The sequence below is a fragment of the Dendropsophus ebraccatus genome, chromosome 1 (genome assembly GCF_027789765.1).
Source record: "Dendropsophus ebraccatus isolate aDenEbr1 chromosome 1, aDenEbr1.pat, whole genome shotgun sequence".
Taxonomy (NCBI): Eukaryota; Metazoa; Chordata; class Amphibia; order Anura; family Hylidae; genus Dendropsophus; species Dendropsophus ebraccatus.
In genome coordinates, this window is record NC_091454.1 from 146,949,089 (window position 1) to 146,970,224 (window position 21,136).

The 21,136-nt window shown below is 43.7% G+C and overlaps 1 protein-coding gene across 3 annotated transcripts in view; it reads left to right on the plus strand.

The window, feature by feature from the left end:
• The first annotated feature begins 257 nt into the window (after positions 1-257).
• The window catches only part of CSNK1G1 (casein kinase 1 gamma 1), a 64,224-nt gene continuing 43,345 nt past the window's right edge, over positions 258-21,136 (plus strand). For 2 of the 3 annotated variants that reach the window (XM_069981615.1, XM_069981632.1), the window contains exons 1-2: positions 258-668; positions 18,427-18,817. In XM_069981615.1, the coding sequence (XP_069837716.1) occupies positions 18,637-18,817 (181 nt within the window). In that variant the 5' untranslated portion in view covers positions 258-668; positions 18,427-18,636. The remainder of the gene's footprint in view (positions 669-18,426; positions 18,818-21,136) is intronic. The other variant, XM_069981623.1, reaches the window with a different exon arrangement.

Sequence of the window (21,136 nt, forward strand, 5' to 3'; positions counted from 1 at the left end):
CAGCGTGATACCTCGAGAAACGTATTATCTGCCGTAGTCTGCAAATACGGACATGCACCTCAAGCTGTGTTCCTTACGAACACCAGAGTATCTAATACAGAGGCGCCTAACACAGCCTGTACGTAACACACTGGGCGCCCAGAACACCAGACGCCCTCTAGCGCTGTCACCCAGAGCGGACCGTGTGACGTCACGCAGTCTTCCCATGTGGGCCCCGCCCCTTTCCTTGTTGTGCGGGGAGGGTGGGCGGAGCTGCTGGGGGGAGTTTCCGGTTCAGCCCCGTTGTGTGAGAGGAAAGAAACCGGGACACCGGGGCGGAGCGAGCAACCGGAAACAACGGAGTTTGGGTTTGGGATTTTTCTGTGGCACCTGTCTAGTCAGCAACTTCCGGGAGGGCGAATGGTGTCTTGGAGGTTTGGTTGGCGGAGGATGGACTAGTGTGGGCACCGTCCCCGCCCTGTGTGCCGGAGAGACCCAGGAAGTGCGGGCACAGCGCCGGTGTGCAGAGGCCCGGCCTCCGCCATCTCCGTGCCTTACAGACTACAGCTAGTGGCCACCCTGCGGCCCGGGAGCCTCTATGAGAGCCGCCATCTGCCCGGGTCCTAGGCGGGGAGCCCAACCATTGTCCCTGTGACACTCCCCAGCCCTCCGAGCCCGCAGGACACCAGGTGAGCGCCTGTTCACACCAGCCCTCTGTGTGCGTTATTCGTGGGTGATGTAGGAGATGGCACATAGTAACATGAGCCGGGACACATAAGCCTCTGTTCACACCACATGTAGAACGTCATAGTGCCATGGCTTCCTGACTATATTACACTGCCAGCCTGCCCTGACCACAGCACTACCACATACAATAGCAGGGCATGCTGGGAGGTGTAGTGCTGCAGCTGCCACAGGTTAGGAGCAGGCCAGTGAGGGTTCTCTCCCAGTTGTTACTGGTTTCCATCTCCTCCATGTTTCCTCCTCTCTCCATGTTGCCTTGCTGGGGTATTCTCCATTATTGTCATTGTATCATCAGTTCCTGCAACAGGAAGCTCAGGCCTGGGCCGGGACTATTAGGGGGGTAGTGGCAGCAGGCACGTCTGGGCCCTGGAGCCTGAGGGGCCACCTACACACCACAACAGTCTTATACACACAGAATGGGGCCCTGGAGCCTGAGGGGCCACCTACACACCACAACAGTCTTATACACACAGAAAGGGGCCCTGGAGCCTGAGGGGCCACATATAGACCACAACAGTCTTATACACACAGAATGGGGCCCTGGAGCCTGAGGGGCCACCTATAGACCACACCAGTCTTATACACACAGAATGGAGCCCTGGAGCCTGAGGGGCCACCTATAGACCACAACAGTCTTATACACACAGAATGGAGCCTGAGGGGCCACCTATAGACCACAAAAGTCTTATACACACAGAAAGGGGCCCTGGAGCCTGAGGGGCCACCTACACACCACAACAGTCTTATACACACAGAATGGAGCCATGGAGCCTGAGAGGCCACCTATAGACCACAACAGTCTTATACACACAGATTGGAGCCTGAGGGGCCACCTATAGACCACACCAGTCTTATACACACAGAATGGAGCCTGAGGGGCCACCTATAGACCACAACAGTCTTATACACACAGAAAGGGGCCCTGGAGCCTGAGGGGCCACCTACACACCACAACAGTCTTATACACACAGAATAGGGCCCTGGAGCCTGAGGGGCCACCTATAGACCATACCAGTCTTATACACACAGAATGGGGCCCTGGAGCCTGAGGGGCCACCTATAGACCACAACAGTCTTATACACACAGAATGGAGCCCTGGAGCCTGAGGGGCCACCTATACACCACAACAGTCTTATACACACAGAATAGGGCCCTGGAGCCTGAGGGGCCACCTACACACCACACTAGTCTTATACACACAGAATAGGGCCCTGGAGCCTGAGGGGCCACCTATAGACCATACCAGTCTTATACACACAGAATGGGGCCCTGCTGCAGGTTTTACATTGGGGCCCAGTAGCGTCATCTCTGTCTCAGGGCGTTCAGCTGTATAATGATGCGGCTGCAGTTGGTTATTGTGAGAGGTGCAAAAGTTTTCTTTTTGTATGTTTAATGATCCTATTGCAGATTATGATGACTGGTCATGTTATATTATCTAAAGTGATGCATCAGAATTGGTTGGCATCCAGTCAGTTGTAAGGGCCTTTTGGAAATGAAAGCCATGATCTCATTGGCTATTATAGACCTCTTATCCACTTTGCCTGTGCACCCATCATGATACACCACCCCTGTTATTTACTGTTCATAGGTTCTCTTTAATGGAACCCATCAGCTGCTTCCTACAGATCTAGAATGGTGCTCTCCTAGCATACGAGCTGCGTCTCCCAGGACATCTTTATATCATGGATAAAGGTGTTTTACTGCAGGCTGGGAAACGGGTGGCAACTAGTGCCCTTACTTCCTACAGTGGGAAACTCCACCTTAAATTGTTACTGTCATTATACCTTTCAAAGTCTAAACCAACAATAGTCTACAATTCACAGGGTTTTTTTTTTAATTTATTTATTTTATTTTTTTTTAAATCATTGCTGTAAAACAAAGCTATACTTACTTGTATCCAGGTCCAGTCTCCTGAAGGGGTTATCCAGTGCCACAAAAACATGGCCACTTTCTTTCAGAGACAACACGACTCTTGTCTCCAGTTTAGGTGCGGTTTGCAGTTAAGCTCCATTCACTTCAATGGAACTGGAGACAAGAGTGGAGCAGTGTCTGGAAGAAAGTGGCCATGTTTTTGTAGCTCTGGAAAACCCCTTTAAGGGTGCCTTCACACACACCGGATCTGCAGCAGATCCACAGCAGATTTGATGGTACAGATTTGATGCTGTGTTCAGTTATTTAGATCAAATCAGCTGCGGATCTGGTGCGGATCCCTAGCAGAAAATCCACTGCAATACGTTGTGTGTGAAGCTACCTTTTATAAAACTTAATTTTCTCCAGTATAAAGCTTCTGCCGCAGCTGGTACGTGCCGCGGCTGCTGCAGGAGTTTCAAACAGTGCTCCAGGGAACCATATCTGTGTCCCGGATAACGCCGTTCCCAGTCCGCGCTGCCCGGCTGCATCCTACCTCTGCCACTGACTGGCTGAGCGGACTTGAAACGTCACATCTCAAGCCCGCATCAGAGACCAGGAAGCGGCTGGGCAGCGCGGTCCGGGACATGGCACTAGAATCGGGGAGGTAAGGGGACATCATTGCCCTCATCAACCTCCTCCCCGGCCATAGCCAAAAAAAGCCCCCCAGCCCGGAGTACCCCTTTTAAGGTTTCTTCCAGATAAACAAATGAGTTGCCCATCGAGGGGACAAGCCAGAAACATGATTGGTTGCGGTTGGCATCCTGACACCTTATTGGCGTGAGGATTGAAGAATCAGATGAAATATGATTGTTTAGTTTGTCTTTTGTGTATCCCCCTTTGCCATGCCCTCCTGGACCTTGTAGTATCACCTGTATACAGCCAGTCTGTGCTTGTCTAGCTTTACAATACTTGTTCTCTATAAATGTGTTATGAAACCTGCTAGGCCTTTTTGCCCCATTTGTTGCCCAGACCACTGGAAGATTCCCTTCCCTGCTTGTTTGCCAGTTTTGTCTCCTATGCTTTAGGCCATTTATTGATGATTGCTTGTACTAAACATCAGTGCAGGAAACGGCCTGTCTGGATTAGCCCTAAGGGCTAGTTCGGATGAGAACTTAAGCTGTTCTGAGCAGCAGCATGCTTACACAGTGATCTTGAAGGGACAGAATATGAGCTCACGCTGTGCACTAGGCAAAAAGCCTTGATCAATGCTAAAAGATAGATTTGTATTATACTTCATTTCTTTTCTAATCGCTGGACATTTAGAGATGAGGTATACAGTTATCCTATATGCTTTCTTTTTATTACTTGATATTTTCAAGATTGTTGCTTGCAGTTCAAAATGTTTTACTTTTTTTAATCTTCGGGGATCTAGGTTCACTGACCCATGGACCAAAAAGAAATGGCATTGAGCGCTTTTGTCTTAGTTTAAGCAAACTCCACACCTGGACCACCAGCAATCAGAACTTCGGTCAAATGTTTTTTTAAGCTTTAGGTACACTTGAATAATAACCTTTCATTGGCCCTAATGAGTTCCTTTAGGTTTCCATCATGGTGTCCATCATTTTATTTAGAATATCGCTGCCTAGTGCGCAACATGGTTTGCTGCTGTAATCTCTGTTCAGTATAACAGAGGGGGTTTGGTAGTTGTAGCGTGGCCTAAAGGGGTTATCCAGTGTGGGGGCCCTGAGACGTAGCGTCTCGGGCGGCGTCAGACACCAGGAAGCGGCTGGGAACTGGGGACCGGAGCGCCGCGATGAGTGACCCGCCGCTGGAACCACCTCCTCCCCCCAGAAAGTGCCCCCATGCTGGAGCACCCATTAAGGCCTTATGTGCACAGCCCTGTTATGAACAGACTATTGCATATTTCTGATATAGATGTGTGCTCTATATAGCCACAATAACACCACATTCGAATGTCTGTATTGTGACCATAACATCTGTGAAATCATCCTTACCTTTTTTCAATTTTTACCATTTGACCAGTTTTACACATAAAGGAATGGCTGCAGATTTCACGCTGTGAGTTCTCTGCGGAGTCCGCTGCAATTCCTGATACTTTCAGCTTTAATAGGTCTACATACTTGTAGCGGAATTTTCATCCATCTGTGAGTATGTAAACACCATCCCCCTTAACCCGTGGTGGCCCTCTGCATACATTACCAGTCCCTGCTTCAGTGTGCTTCTAGGGCTCATGGCTCCCTGACGTCCCGCTCAGCCAATCTGTGGCTGCGGCAGGGCAGCTCGCTGATTGGCCAAGTGGGACGTCAGGGTGCCGAGAGCCCTAGAAGCACAATGGAGCGAGGACTGCTGCGACTATGTAAACCTATTGAAACTGACGGTGTTTGGAATCGCAGCAGAATGGCTGCAAAATCCGCTGCGATGCTGTTGTGTGTGAAACTGGCCTTAGTTTTCCATCAGTGAATACTCTGACTCTTTGCTTGTATCTAGGGTTTCCAACGTTTTTAACTCCTTAAGGATAGCGACAGTTTTCATTTTTGTACTTTTGTTTTTTCCTCCTCGTGTATAACTTATTTTATTTGACTGCTTTTAAAAAATTTAAACCTTAAAAAATTAAAAAAACAAAACAAAACTGAATGTTCCTTAAAATTGCTCTATTACCTTCCTTATAACGCTTTTATTTTTTGGTCTATGGGGTTGTGTGAGATGTCATTTTTTGCACCATGATCTCTACTTTCTATCGGTACCTTGATTGTATTTGCAACTTTTTTATAAAGTTTTATTACAATTTTCCTGGTGGTCCACTTGACCACTGTGTGATCACATTGAAGGGCATTTAAATGCAGCAGTCCTGTTTGACAGCTGCATTTAACTATCCTAATTAGCAGGCGCTGCTTAACCCTTCTGAAATCCCCTAGCAGCCCTGTGATGTAAATATACATAATTGGTCGTTAAAGGGGTACTCTGACACTAGGTAAAAAAAAAATAATAATCATGCTGCAAAAGTAGATAGAATTGCCTACCTGTTTGCCTCATTTCTGAAACCCAAAAATCCATTTGTTTTTGGGCTCTTAGTTGTATATTTCGTGGTTCTTCTTGGTTGAGCAGTTACTCTGTAATACGATTGCCAGAATGTGTTGCTTCTATAGATGAGCGAACCTCGAGCATGCTCGAGTTCATCTGAACCCCAATGTTCGGCATTTGATTAGCTGGGGCTGCTGAAGTTGGATAAAGCTCTAAGGTTGTCTGGAAAACTATATTCATGTTTTCCACATAGCCTTAGGGCTTTATGCAACTTCAGCAGCCACTGCTAATCAAATGCCGAACAATCGGGTTCTAGTGTATTCGAGCATGCTCGAGGTTCACTTATCTCTAGTTGCTTTCCCTCAGCTATTTATTACAGTCCTCCACCCTACCTTTTCCCCTCCCACAGCACTCCTGTCTGTTTCCGCTACTGGAGCAATCTGCCCTTTGCCTGCAGTGTTGAGTTTCTGCTTCCAGCTGACAGAGAACGAAGACTGTAAGCCAGGCAGAAATGTGAATGTGAGGAGGTCCATCTGGCAGCAATTCAGGACCTCAGACCGCCTCTTTGACACTTTAAATCATAGAATAAAAGCATTTTTCTTTATTCTTAGGGTACAAACACACACGGCATATACGCTGCGTATTTACTGCTGCGATACGCAGCAGATTAGATCTAAATACCTGAACACAGCATCAAATCTGCACCACCAAATCTGCTGCGTATCTACTGTGTGTGTTTGTACCCTTAAAGAAGCAGTTCACTTTTTTTTTTTTTCTCCCCCCCGGGTAGCCGCTGTCATGTATACTTACATAAGATGATCGGTGTCCCGTTCCCGTCGGTCAGTTCCGTCCCGCGGTGCCGTTCACATCGGGCGCGCGCTCACTTCCGCCGGCTGCTGCGAGTCCTCTTCTCTGCCCAGTGATTATACGCCGGAAGTCACTCGCTTCCATGCATTCTCTATGGAAGCGCGTGACTTCCGGCGTTCAAATGACAAGGGAGAGAAGAGGAGTCACAGCGCCGGCGGAAGTGAGCGCGCGCCCGATGTGAACGGCACCGCGGGACGGAACTGACCGACGGGAACGGGACACCGATCATCTTATGTAAGTATACATGACAGCGGCTACCCGGGGGGGCAAAAAAAAAAAAAAGTGAACTGCTTCTTTAAAGCAGAAATGGAAATGTGAAAGGTACCATGTGTCTGCTTGGCCTAAAAGCTATGTAACAGTCTCAGCTATTAGAAACATGAATTGCAGCAGACAGATTCAATTGAGATAGTGACACCCGGTTTTCAACTTACTTATATATTTCTAGCAGGAATAATACCACCAAGCTCTGGGGTAAGATGCTTTAGCTAGTTATTATGTGAGGAACCTGTGTATTGTTATAGACATTCAGAAGAGCCGATGGCTACCCTATATATTGAGTTCAGACCAGACCCGACCCTGCTCTCTGTATGCTTGATGCTTAGCCACAAGAACGCACATGAAAATAACTATTTGTGTTGTGGTCTAACCAATATGTATCCTATCTGCCTTTTCAGAGTCAGTACTACAATTAGTGTAGCTCTGGTACAGTGACCTACTGAACCGTTACAGGAAAAAAGTCTGGCTGAAGAGCATCTCTCCCTATCCCTCCTAACACATGAACACATTCCGCAGCCAATCACTGTCGCAAGCAATTGGCTCAGCGGGTCCATATTGGAAGTAGGTAGCGTTGAGCAGACCTGTCAAACTGTTTGGGTTCGGCAATGTTCTCCAAACCAGAACACTCTGCATTTGATTCGCTGCAGCTGCAGAAGTTGGATGTAGCTTTTGGGAGTCCTGAAAAACATAGATACAGCTTATGGCTGTATTCATCTTTTGCAGGCAGTTGTAGGGCTGCGTCCAACTTTTTCATCCACAGGTAATCAAATGCAGTGTGTTCAGGTTTGGAGAACATTGTCGAACCCAAACCGTTTGACAGGCCCGCTCAGCGCTAGAAGTAGGAATTGTGCATTAGGCTGACACAACCTCTCTATCTCTCCTCCCCGCCCTCTTAATCATTAGGAATGCTCCAGGCAGATTTCCTCCTATTCATCAGCTGTGTCAGCACAGCACAGGGGCTGGATCGTTAAGGCACCTGTGCAGTGTTCACTGCAGAGGAATAGGAAAAATACTGCCAGTGGCATTCCTAATGATGAAGAGGGTGGAGAGGAGGGACGGAGGGTGGTGCAAAGTTAGGGCACAGATACTCTTAAGCCAAGGCCGTTTGACATAGTGATGAGAGTTTAAAAGTTGTTTTTTAGGACAATAGCTACATCACCTGCCGAGCGGACCCAAGGACAGATCTTGAATTAAAAGCAGCCATCTGACGGTACAAGTGGTTTGGGGGGCAAAGATTGTGGGTACAGTCGCTTTAAATGAATCATTATGGCACCATGCGGCAAGGTGCCTGAACTGCTACCAAGGCTGCTCTCTATAGGACGAGCCCTTGTATTTTGGTAAGAGTATAGCCCTAAAGGGGTTGTCAGAGCACCACTCTGTAGCTGTGAGAGTAGTGTTAATGGTAGACGTCAGCAGTCTTGCCTGAGTTAAGATGGTGGTTCAGTTTCAGAACAGGAGAAGGTGACTCACTGAGCGGACCTTTTTGTTTCCTCCTGTCGTTGCCCACACCCATTTATTTAATGTAAAACAAGCCATTAACCCATTATATATCAGATGAGTGTTTGCTTTTTGTATTGTTGTCTCTTGTAACTTATGAATTAAACTGTATATCATCCAGTGAGACTTATCGTGGCTTGGTGGCCCTTGGCATAATGAATCCATGCCTTATTGTTTTAGAAGCTATGACTGGGTGTTCTTTATGCCACAGAGAATTAGTCTACTTTATATTGCTTGGATGGATTTCTTCTGTAGGACTTAATGTGGATGTTTCTGGGAAAACAAAAGTACATATTGTAGCCTTCTCTATAACGTCTTCCTCCTCTTCCTGGATACTGCACAGATCACAATGTTAGTGGTATCATCTTCCTATTTTTACATGGTGGCATCATCATTTTGGGGAAAGTTAGCCCTCTTTATTGGAAAATCTGATTTTACAGGATGATGAGAGTATAGTAATACCAGCTCAAGCTTAATTGCATGTGTATTTTTACATTTCATTGATTGTCATAATGGCTGAATTCTCACAGTGGCAAATACTATTATTACTACTATTATTCTTTCTGAATTTGAACTTGTGTTGTATCTATAAGAACTTTCATCTTCATTCTAAGCAAGCCTCTTTATGATTTTCTAAGGAAGTGGCATACAGTACTTTTTTATTTATTTTGTGGATGACACCAGTACTAATGCCTTATAGCATTGACGATATATTGTCCCTTTTTTATGCAACTACATATCCAGTCCTCTGTTCTATGCTGCTAGTCTTTTTGTCAACTTTCTTCCCCTTGTATTATTTTCAGTGCTCTTATGGCACTAGACTGGCATTCTGTATAGGGAACAGGTGCACCGTGGCCACTGTGTGTCCAGCATTAGTTGGCAGCAGTGTGGTAATGTGTGCCCAGTTATTGCTTCTTACCTGTCGCGTTCCCCATCTGATTTTTTTTTTTTTTATAGATACTTAAACCTTAGGGGGCATTTCATTTGGACAGATACGCAAGATTTGGTGTGGATTTAGTTGCAGAAACACTACAGCTACATTACTTTCCTAGTCACATGTGGCAGATTAGTTACAAACTTTTTTTGTTACTGAGAATGTATTACATTCATCTGAATGGTGATTTTTTGGCATTAAGCAGATGTGTATCTGCAAACCCTATTAACATAAATGGCACATTTGAAGAATTGAAGAATGTAGTGTTGGATTGTGCTTCCTGTATCCACCCAGCATTATGAAAAGTTATCCCCTATGTGTAGCTGAATGGCGGTGGTCTGACCACTGGAAACCCACAGATCTGAAGAACGGTGTTCTAATGTCCCTGAATAAATGGGCTGGCAGCGCACAAGTGCATTCATTTTTTTTTTTTTTTGTGGTTTTTTTTTTTCACACATTGGCCTTTGCACCTATAATGGTCACTTTGTTGTAGTTTGAACATGCTGTCAGAATGACTTTTCATCAGACTTGCAAATTCAGATGTGATTGTGTACTTCTCCTTTCCTTCATGCTTACATTAAAGTTTATCCATCCTTATTGAATTGATGACCTATCCTTAGGGATTGGCTATCAATATTACATGGGGCTCTGACTAACAAGCTGTTTTGAAGGGGCTAAAGGCACTCATCTCTTTTTTAGTATTAGTGGTCATACCTGCATTGTCATACTATTAATAGCAACAGTACAATGTACTGTGGTGCCCTGTTCACTTGAATGGGACAGCCCTGTAGTATCTTACATTGCCGCTGTGCAAGCACCCTAAATCCTTCAAACAGCTTATAAGTGAAGCTGGGAATTGGACCCCTGCCAATCTAATTTTTGGTTCCCTATGCCATCAGTTTTATTAGGTTTGACAACACTATTGAAGGCTGTCCAAGATGATAAAAACATGACTATCTTCCAGAAACTGCACCATCCACATTGGTGCAAAAGTGAAAAAAAAAAGCGCTGATATAATAACTATTTATTTAGACATTTAGGCTTTTGGTTTATTCCCAATAGCTGTATTGTGTACTGGTAAGAATATGGCCATTTTTGGCAATGTTTGTCTGCCTGATTTGTGGTGTATTTTATGCCAAAATAATATGTTGGTATTATGCACACGTGAAGCCAGACAAAGCAGAAACGTACCTGTGTGAATGCTCACCAGGTGCTGCCACCATGACTCAGAAGATTGTTAATTTCTGTATATTTTTTTTTGCTCAATGTGGGTGGGATTAATAATGTGAGGCTATGTTCACACTTAGTATTTCAGTCAGTATCTTATCAACCAAAACCAGGAGTGGGTCAAAAACACAGAAAAGGTGCCCAAGGGTCAACCATTCCCATGATTCAACTTTCCTCTCAAAGACATTGGCCCACATTTATTGGCACAAAACTCGACAAAATCACAACTTCATATTCATTTCATTTCCTAGTAAGGGCTGTGTCCATTTTTTTGTACCCTGCTTCCTCTCTGTGCCTCTGTTTAGAGCTCCCTGTATGCCCCTCTAATACAAGGCATAAGGTGCAGTCCTTACTATTGCCTTCACACACAACACAGAGGATAAGCTGCCATGCATTGGAAATACAATTCCTCTAGAGACATGAAGGGAAGAGCATGCAGGGAAGAGCATGCAATGTCCCTGTAATTCAGTGTAGGAGATAAACACCAGAAGCGTGGACACACAACAATAAATAGTTTCACATATGGTGTTTTCTGGAAAACAGACACAAGCTATTCACATAGCTTTTTTTTTTTTTTTTTTTTTAGTTTTGTTTGTTTTCCCCAGAATAAAATGCTGCCTTTAGATTGTCAATAGGCTACAATGCTTTTTGTTTACACTTTTATTTTCCCCCCTCCCTTGGGGAGTGGTTTTTTAGAAATACATCATGCTGTCACTCTGGCTTTTTTCGCCCATGGAACTCAACAGGTTTAAAAAAAGACAGACCATATGTACCTGTGTTTCCATCCTTGCATTCCCCCTTGCATTCTTTTGATAGAAAGAATAGAAATCCTGGAATCGCCTGATTTATAATAAGAATAACACAACTGAATGAACATCTCAAAAACACGTCTAGTAAGATGTAATATTTTAGGAAACAAATACTGTAAACTGAAAGTGCAACAGAGTGTGAAGGAAGCCTTTCAATGACATAGGCCTCATGCACACTTTAAGTATTTTTTTCATGTCCATAGATTCCTCCTGCTATCCACCCATACAATCTGCTAAAAATTACGGATTGGGCATCTGGAGTGCATCCATATTTCCGTAAATCTTCTTTTTTTTTTTTTTTTTTTTTTAAATGTGACTGACTCATCCTTATTTTTTTTTTAAGAAATACGGATGCCAAAAGGTTACAATACGTAGAAAATAGTGGATCCCATCGATTTTCTATGAGAGAATCCGCAAATCTGTTTTTTGTTTTTTTCAGCATAGGTTTGTGTCCTTGTAATCTACTGTCTGTGTGAATAGCCCAATAGAAATCAATGTGCACTCACTTAAATACAGAAATACGGATCCTTAGATTATGCCGCCGTAGACTTTTGTGCAATGATTTAGTGCCCCTGTCACTTGATAAAGCTTTTGACATCTAATGGTTTATAATGCTGTGCATAGGTTTTCCTTGGTTCATTTTTAGTCATTTTAGATTAAAAAGTTGCATCAGTGGCTCAGTTGGTCAGATTGTCTTATATTTTTTTTTTTCTTTATTTCAGCGGAAGGATGGTGTAACTTCTGCAAATAGTTTGGTTATAGAAGCAAACATGCTTCCTGCTTCTATCTGCTGATAGATGTTTGCCCTGAAGAAATGTCAGTGGTGCAGCTAGCTTGGCTCTGAACTGGTTAGTCCAGCGTGCAGGCTGTCATGTTATCCAGTCATGTAATATTAATGAGGCCTGGGCAGGGGCTAGCCGGTTAAAAATGGTTGTATTGATTGTGTCATGTGTATACACCAGGCTTTTTCTCCTCCGCTTTGCTTTCTGCAGGGTGGGGGTGCTTTGTTCCAGGCAGGGAGCTCATGCTGAGCTTTCTGCTCTCGTCACAATGTTCCTCCTCTCCTGAATGCATGTGGGTAAGATAATTGCTGACACCCACTCGTGGAAGCTTTTCCCTGCTTTCCTCTTTGCGGTAATCTCCCCGTCTCCAGATGTATAGCTGCGCTCCCAGGTAGCATGGATAGAAATAACCCCAGACACGTCAGCATAAAAGGCTCTGCACATACTTGCCTAGTGGTCCTGCCATGTACATAGCTCACACAGTGCAGTTTATCAGCAGCATGACCTCATCAGATCTGTGTCTGATAAACACTACATTGAGCCCACATTCACACAATGTACGTTTTCATTAAACAACGGCTGCTGTTGCAGGTTTGCAACAACGGCCGTTATTTAATGACAGCAGCCAATCGCATTGAACTCCATGAAATCCCAGCCGGAGTGTATACGCTTCGGGTCCTGGGGCCGCTTCCGACGTTCACCACGGGCATAAAGGGAGGGGTAAGTCTGTACTTTTAGTCAATTTCTTGCCTGCCAGCTGCCAGATTTTAAAAATCGCTGGACTTCTCCTTTAATAACAAATATTTTCCAAATTCACCTAAGAAATCTGTCGCATGTAAATTATCACAAGGGTCACAGGGCCGTATAGTGCGTATAAACAGCCCATTAAAGATGTATATTTAATGGGGTATTCCAGGAAAATGAACTTTTCCCCTATAGGGGGAAAATAGATTGAAGGGGGTCCTACCTCTGTGTTCCCCTCCAACCCCCTGTGGATAGGGATAAAGTTAATTCTTTCTGGAATACCTTTTTCATGTCTATGGGTAGGGCCCTAACTCCCCCAGACCACAGATGTTAGGTGGGAAAGGAAGGGTTAGGTATGCTGCATTTTAATTTGTCTGCTTTTTATTCTCATGGAGGATAAGCCACCTCCAGAGATATGTAGCAGTGGCGTAATCCCTTCTACACAGTAAAAATACATACATGCTTAGTTGATTGGAACGAATGGCTACCCTGTATGAAGTATTGGGTCACCTTTATGCCTCCCATGCTCTTATCACTCTTTCTTGTTTTTATTTATCTGAATTTCCTTTTAGGATGGTAACATGTGAGGTTAAACCAGATGTGTGCAGGAATGCACTAAGGACACATAGGAACAGTACACTGCTGTGTCCTTGTCTGTTTCTTGAACCAAGTGGCTTATGTAGCCTTTGCTGGTGTCAGGGCTAAGCTGGTAACCTAAAGTAATGGCAATTTGCTCAACTATAGTCCAGCAGCTGCCACATAGTAGAGTCTTAGAAAACCATGGAACACAATGATGGCAACTAGAAGCCTCATGAATACAGATCCTCGCCTTGTGATTTGGCTTGCGTAGGTAGTATGTACAACAGTAGTTGGCCTTTTCCTATATAGCTGTTGTTGGGCAGAAATACTAGATTTTGATAGTAACATAAAAGAACTCGACTGGAACAATAAATTCTCCTTAAGGGTAAATTCACACGGGCTGATCCGCCGGGAGTGTCACGCACGAAATCTGCAGCTAATCCGCAATACACGTATTAAGAAGAAGAAGAATACGTGTATTGCGGATTAGCTGCGGATTTCATGTGTGAGACTCCCGGCGGATCAGCCTGTGTGAATTTACCCTAAAGGGGTTATCCAGCGCTTCCAAAACATGGCCACTTTCCCCCTCTATTGTCTCCAGATTGGGTGGGGTTTGGAACTCGGTTGTATTGAAATAAATGGAGCTTAATTGCAAACCACACCTGAATTGGAGACGAGAGGGGGAAAAGTGGCCATGTTTTTGTAGCACTGGATAACCCCTTTAACTCTGAGTGTTAACCCTTATTCTCCTGAGTTAAGAGTTTGCAATTCCCCATTTAAAGATATTGTCACCTTCTTAAAGGGGTTATCCAGCGCTACAAAAACATGGCCACTTTTCCCCCTACTGTTGTCTCCAGTTCAGGTGCGGTTTGCAATTAAGCTCTATTTTCTTTAATGGAACTCAGTATCAAAACCCCACCCAAACTGGAGACAACAGTAGGGGAAAGTGGCCATGGTTTTTGTAGCACTAGATAACCCCTTTGAAGGTAGTAGTCATTTTGATCACAAATGTAACTACATGTAGTCCTTTATTGGTAAGAATTTTGTTCAGAGCAGGGTGGTGGAGTGTGTCAGTCTTCTTGGTGATGTCCATTCTCCTTAATACAGTACTTAATCACTCCTCTGTCCTTCAGGGCTCTTCAATAATAAATGGGCTGGTCACTGTATGAGCTCATTGCTACATAGCAGACAGTGGTGCTGAATAGAGGGGCTTCTCGATCTTTTAATATTGATTTTTTTTTTTTTTTTTTTTTTTATTTTTACTACACCAAAGCCTTTACTTGTATATGTGCCCTATGCTTTACTGTTGTGATGAATGAAAGCACATTTACGCCTCCCTTAGACAAATAAATAAATGTATGTGCTATTCTATATATTCATCTAGTGGTGTTGCAGAACATTTTGAATTCAGTTGATGGTGCACTTATATGGTTAGACTGCATGTTCAATGTACAAATCGGTTTTCTTCCTCAAATTTTACTGTGCAAGCGTCCTTTATTCCTTGCTGAGTAAAACTAGAGAATAACCAGACTTGTAAAGATTGTCTTGTATCAGGTTGAGGTGCATCTGCAATGTTATGGAATGATTTCTTAGTGGCTGTGCTTTTTTTTTTTTCTTTGCAGTTGTGCACTAGTATTAGGTTACCTTTACACATACGTTATCGCAGCAGATTTCACACTGCGAGTTTCGTTGTTGTTTTCGGTACTGCCATTTTTTATGGCTTTGCATACTCAGGGTGCCTTCACACGTACCTTAGCGCTGCCAGTTTCTTGCACATAAATCCACAGTGATACTGATTGCTATCAAGTCAATGTATGTGTATTCTCACTGCGTGTTTGGTGCGATTTTTACATGCGAGTTTTGATTTTCATATGATTTTCACAGGCAAGTTCAACACCACAAAAAAAACGCAGCTACTTTCATGCGAGTTTGATGTGAGTTCTGGCTGAGAGGGACAACAAGGTATCTGGGAGATTCCCAGATACCTTGTTGTCCATCTCAGCCAGTACGCTGTCACATTAATCTCAAGGGGACATTGTCTGTCTATTGTGGTCTATCTCGATGAGCCTGGCTGTAAAGATGAAACAAAGTGGCATCCCCCTTAACAATGTACAAAAGACAAAAAAAAAAAAAAGACAGCCATAAAATAGAAACAGATTAGAATAAAAGAACAAGTTTTAGTATCTGACTCTAATCAGTAAAAGTGAATCTAGGTGATACATTCCCTTTATGTTCATGTGAATATACTCCCATACGTTGCCTGTTTTGTTAACGTGGGTTTTTGTGTTCTTCTTGGTATTTGCAGCTATTTTTATAAATTACCTAGATGTATCAATGGCCGAGTGCAAACGGCAGAGCAGTCCTTTGTGTATGTCACATTCACCATTGCTTGTATTTTATAACTTTACATGTCGATTACATCAACTGGACCTTGCATCAAATGTTGCCCTGCCTTTTCACATATAGGTGACAAGGGAATTGGTACTTATTGGCTAGCTTTCTTGAATGAGTTGTTCACTTTCATCCTTTAAAACCTTTTCACTTCTAGGGTGCGTTCACACGTACAGGATCTGCAGCTGATTTGTAGTTGCAGTTTTAAAGCAAATCTGCGCCATCAAATCTGCTGCAAATCCTGTACGTGTGAACACACTCTTAGATTGTTAAAACCCAATAGCTATGCACAGTACTTCTGTTCACTGAAATAAGAGAAATATCTATCCACGCTGTGCAGTAGGTTTTCTCCATTTTTACTACTAGGTCACAGCTGATGCCTGAGCTGACTAGCTGCAGTGAAGCAATTGTATGGCAGCTGCATCACACAATGACAATATGATAGCAGCAGAACATTCACCCATCACTCAAGAATTTGGGCTAGGCCATGAATATTAGATCAGCACAGCGGGGGTCCACCTCCTAGCATCAGCTTTCTAAGGGGCTGTGGCACTGGAGCGAGCGCTGCTGCCTTCTATCTGTTTACATGGGCTCAGTCCTGCAGGTTGTCTGGGACCTGCTGGTTTCATACTGATGGCCTATCCTGTGTGTAGGTGTGTGTGCTGTGTATTTTCTGTACAGCAGGGATTTGCTGTGTGTGTGTGTGTGTGTCCGTGTCCAGAAAGAATAAAGAATAGGAACCTGCAGAAGGGGGTTCTGAGGCAGAAATGATCAGCAGCAGGATGTAAGGTGTTTTATTATTGTTAGGCTACAAAGAACTGCTTTGCTGAAAGCTCTGAATGAATAGAAACATACAGGAAAATCCAGCCCATCTGATTCATGGTTCCTGTTGACCCCACTAGTGACTGCTTCATTCTGAAGGATTGGTCAAGCTCTTGGTCTGAATCCTGTATAGGGACCTATTTTATTGTTTTTTTTTTTCTATTGGATTCACTAGTCTGGGCAGTGTTTGCTCTCCTAAGTGATATATATTTATATAATCATTAACTCAGAAATGCCCCTCCTTAAGTCACTTATATGTTAAACCTAGATATTTTTAGAAGTGTGCCATCCTCTCTTAGGATCCTCCACCCTGCCCTATCTGCCTTTTGTAGCTGGTAAGTGCTGCTGCTATTGATGCAGGTTCATATTCAAAGTAGAACAGGATTTTCAAGAAGTCAGTGACACTCGGTATGTCTGGTGTCATGTTAACGTGAGCATTTACAACAAAGAGTTTCAGCTCACAATTTAATGTTTGGACTTCAAGGGGGGGTGTTATATGTATTTATCTAGTAAGCACAGTCCATGTCTGTGTTGCTTCATGCTTGCTGCTTTTTAGCTCAACTGCATTAGGGCGGAACTGTGACCCTTGGCATCTAGGTTACAGTACCTGTATGAACACAGAGGCAGCCTAAAACACACCTTCTGTCTCTCTATTGGGTCAGGTTTCTCTCCATCTCTCTGAAGCTCTGTATCCTCAGATTGGCTGCTGTATAAACATAAGCTTGGATCGCTCATGCGGTGCCGACTGCAAAATAATTGTTAAAGTTTCAGCGCTGCGGAATCTGTTGGCGCTATACAAATAAATTTATTATTAATATTATTATTAAAGGGGTATGTATACTATAAAATTCTGAAGAGTAAGGAACAGCATGCACTGTTTTTTCCTATTGGCAAAACAGACACCGCAATGGAACCTGATTGACCCCATTTTAAGTCAGTGGGGTCTGTCGTTTGACAGTTCTGGTGCTGCCGTCATGGTCCTATTATAACAAAAACCATTGTGATTGTGGTGTGAACAGAGACTTATTATGGTTTCTTTTAAAGGTTCTAATATTTTTGCCGAGAACATTGTTGCAGACTGCAACACAGGAGGCCCTGAAACAGATAAATGCATGACTGTATCCTTACTGCATAGTACTGCCCTTTCTCCCCCCCCCACCCCTCTCCTCTCTAAGCTCTGACATGGTATCCCTGTGGGTGTTGGAACTGTTAATGCTATGTGTTGTCTGTATTTTGCCTCCCTTTTCCTTTACTGCTCACCTCTTCTCCCTGCACCTATTCTGGCCTGACATCTAGGCGTCATCCTTGTTTTTGTGTTGTCAGCAAAGAAAGCTGGCTGTGGGTAGGAACAGGGTTGAGACATTCATTGTGGAAACCGATCTGGGAAACCACCACCCAGGTTAATAAGTCCTTTGATATGCCGAGTCGGCCAGCAGCAGGCAGGGGTAAGATAAAGGAGATATTTATAGCAGCACAAAGGGGAGGAATAATTTCTCTGCAAAGGCTGAGCAATGAAAGGCATTGATATATGAAAGTGAAAGCTACTGTACATTGTGTACACCCTTGTAGTCTATCCGCCAGACCGAAACACCTATGCTTTGAAATACTAAAATCTTAGTCTAAAGAAGGATCAAAGGCAGCTGAGTAGCTGTTTTGTGACACTTGCTTGTACATAGTATCCATAAATTGCTAGATATGGCTACAGACGTCATGTTTTTTTTACTTGAAAGTGCTTGGTTGTAGAGATTCCCACCAACTCGGATATATTGGCCTACTGAAGAAAGCTGTCCACATGTGTACAGTAATTCTACATTGAAATTAGTAGATGCAGAAAATGTCTGTGGAGCTTACTAACTTGTTGTTTTTGTTTTCCCTCTTCAGGGATACTATGAGAAGCCTCCATCATGAAGTTGCTCTGTGGATGTGAGATGGTACCTTGGCAGCTGTGTGCGGTGATGTGATCAGCTTATTCGGCCCCTGAGGATATTCTTCTGGGTCATTATTTGGCCCACACCATTTTTTCTATCACTGGATTGGGGGTCTCCTAGCATCAGCTGGGATTTAGAGGAATAGCTCTTATGGTATATTAACATGGACCATAGCAACAGGGAGAAAGATGACCGACCACGAGCAACTAAAGCTTTGCCAGTACGGACTGGTCATAGCTCCCGTCCATCCAGCTCGACCACCTCCTCAGGGGTTCTTATGGTGGGACCCAACTTTAGGGTGGGAAAGAAGATTGGTTGTGGAAACTTTGGGGAACTACGGTTAGGTAAGCTAGAGTATATGTTTTGTTTCAAACAGTTGGTACAGTATATCTGTTTTAAAGATTTGCAAAGAAATACAAAAAAAAAACAAGTTTAATCCCAAAACAGAAGAAATCTATGCCAGCTGTCGGAACGATTACCAAGATTGTGATTTCCGCTAGTACCAGGAACTTATTGCAATCTGTGTGAAAACTTGATCCAATAGACATGATGACTTTTTAAACAGTCTTCTGGGGCAAGGCAGACCTAGTATGTAGGTCGGTATTGTTAGCCAGAAGTCAACAAAATGAACTAATACTATGTGACTCCAGCCTATATATATTTTCCCTCCTCCTCCTGGATATTTGTGATGAGGTTTTTGAGAACTCACAAGTGTATAATGGCCACAGAAATGCTTGAAATTATACATATACATATGTCATAAAGGGCATTTTTAAGATTTGTAAATGACATATTTAAAAAAACAAAGCCTTCCGTACTCTGACACAGTGCTCAGCTGCCACCTCTGTCTGTCAGGAACTGTCCAGAGCAGAAGAGCTTTTATGTTTGTCATCTTATAAATTTTTCATATGTCAGATGGGTTTTCAGAAGAAGGACATGGACAGAGGTCGCAGCAGAGAGCACTGTTATAGACAAATAAGAATACACTACTTCCTCCAGGACATACAGCAGCTGATAAGTACTGGAAGGCTTGGGTGTTTTTAAATAGGTGCAATTTACAGATCTGTATAATATTCTGACACCAGCTGATTTTCTCTAGAATACTCCTTTGATGATAATGGAAAATAAATCCCCGCTGTCTGGATCCATGTCCCTACTGCCTTTTCACTCATCCAGACAATGAAAGTGAATCTGTATCCACCCACAGACACCCCCCCCCCCTCTAAACAACACGTACAATTGGTTAACTGCGATCATTTCTTTTCCCATTGAGGGGTTCAAGTTGGTCCTGGTGTCGCCTTTTAAAGTAAAAAACAAACTAGTGTCCATCCACTAGGCCTTCAGCACATCTCGGGTCTTACTCTCTGCTCTCCTTGGCTTTAGCAGCGCCCCCAGAGGGGTTTGTCCTCTAAAGTGGTTTTTGCGAACAATTTAAGAGGTGCTTCCGAGGAGAAATCCTGCCCTGGACAGTTGCTGAACACTAGGAGGGTGGAGAGGTGGACCCGAAAGGCGTTGCAGGCATAGGCAACGTATGCTCCAGGACCTGCATCATTGATGTTGCTTTTCCGGATTACAAATGTATTGTTTTACCATAAAGAAGGCACTAGGACCAGTGCAGGGCGGGGGTTATGGGTAGGCAAAGTTGAATGGTGTCAGCGCCCCAATCATCCCTCAATCATCTGTACGGCACCCGCACTATTTAATGAATGGGGCCAGAAAGCATTTGTGTTAGCTGCCGCTCACTTGAACAGGGACGACGCTGCAGTTACGCCTGGATACCACAACTAAGTGAACAGAGACAAACTGCTTCTAGCCTTGTGCACTATGTAGTGGGCACACCAACCAGATGATCGGAGGTGACGTTGGGAGTTTGCTTCCTGCTGATCAGTGACTTAGCCATCCTGTGGATAGCTCATCAGTATGCTTTGTCTGGAAACACCCTTTTAAAAAAAAAATAAAAAAAAAGTAAAATAAATCAATGTGTATTGTGTAGGACAAACTGGCTGTTATTTTAACCTATTTAAAATTTTAGGAGGACATTCTTATTAGGCTTGACTGTTCTATGGATTACTGTTTACAGACTCCAAATACATCTGTACAGTGTTCAGCCTTTTAATTCTTTAGAGGGATGTTAAGTATAGGACTATCTTATTGCTCTGTGCTGTCAGCTCCAATCTATTGTTTCCAGTAAGACAACAATCCATTGGTTTTGGAGTCTAGAAAATTTTCTGCCTTCATATTTAGTACAGTATCCCGGAGCTTGAGCTCCACCAGATACATTTACATACATATGTTTATGACATAAGCAGTTCTATATATTCATAAGTGTATTTTGGTTCAATGTCCCTTTATTGGTGTTCATCAGAATAGTCCTCTTTACAACCCTGTCATATACTGGGTTAGAAATATTGTCACCTCCCTTACTCTGTGTGCGGTTCTCAGCACCATCCACAAACTTAGATGCTGCATATTCAATGTATACCTGTATAAACTTGTTTATGTCCTCTTTTTGCTCTGAAATTGCATCATTTCACCAGTTGACAATGTCACCTGAGCGGGGCTTCACAGCAGTTGGGCCTTTTCCTTAGCCAGGAATTAAGGCACAACTGCAGTGAAGTCCTGCCTAGGTGACACTGTCCATTAGTGAAATGATGCGAGAGTAA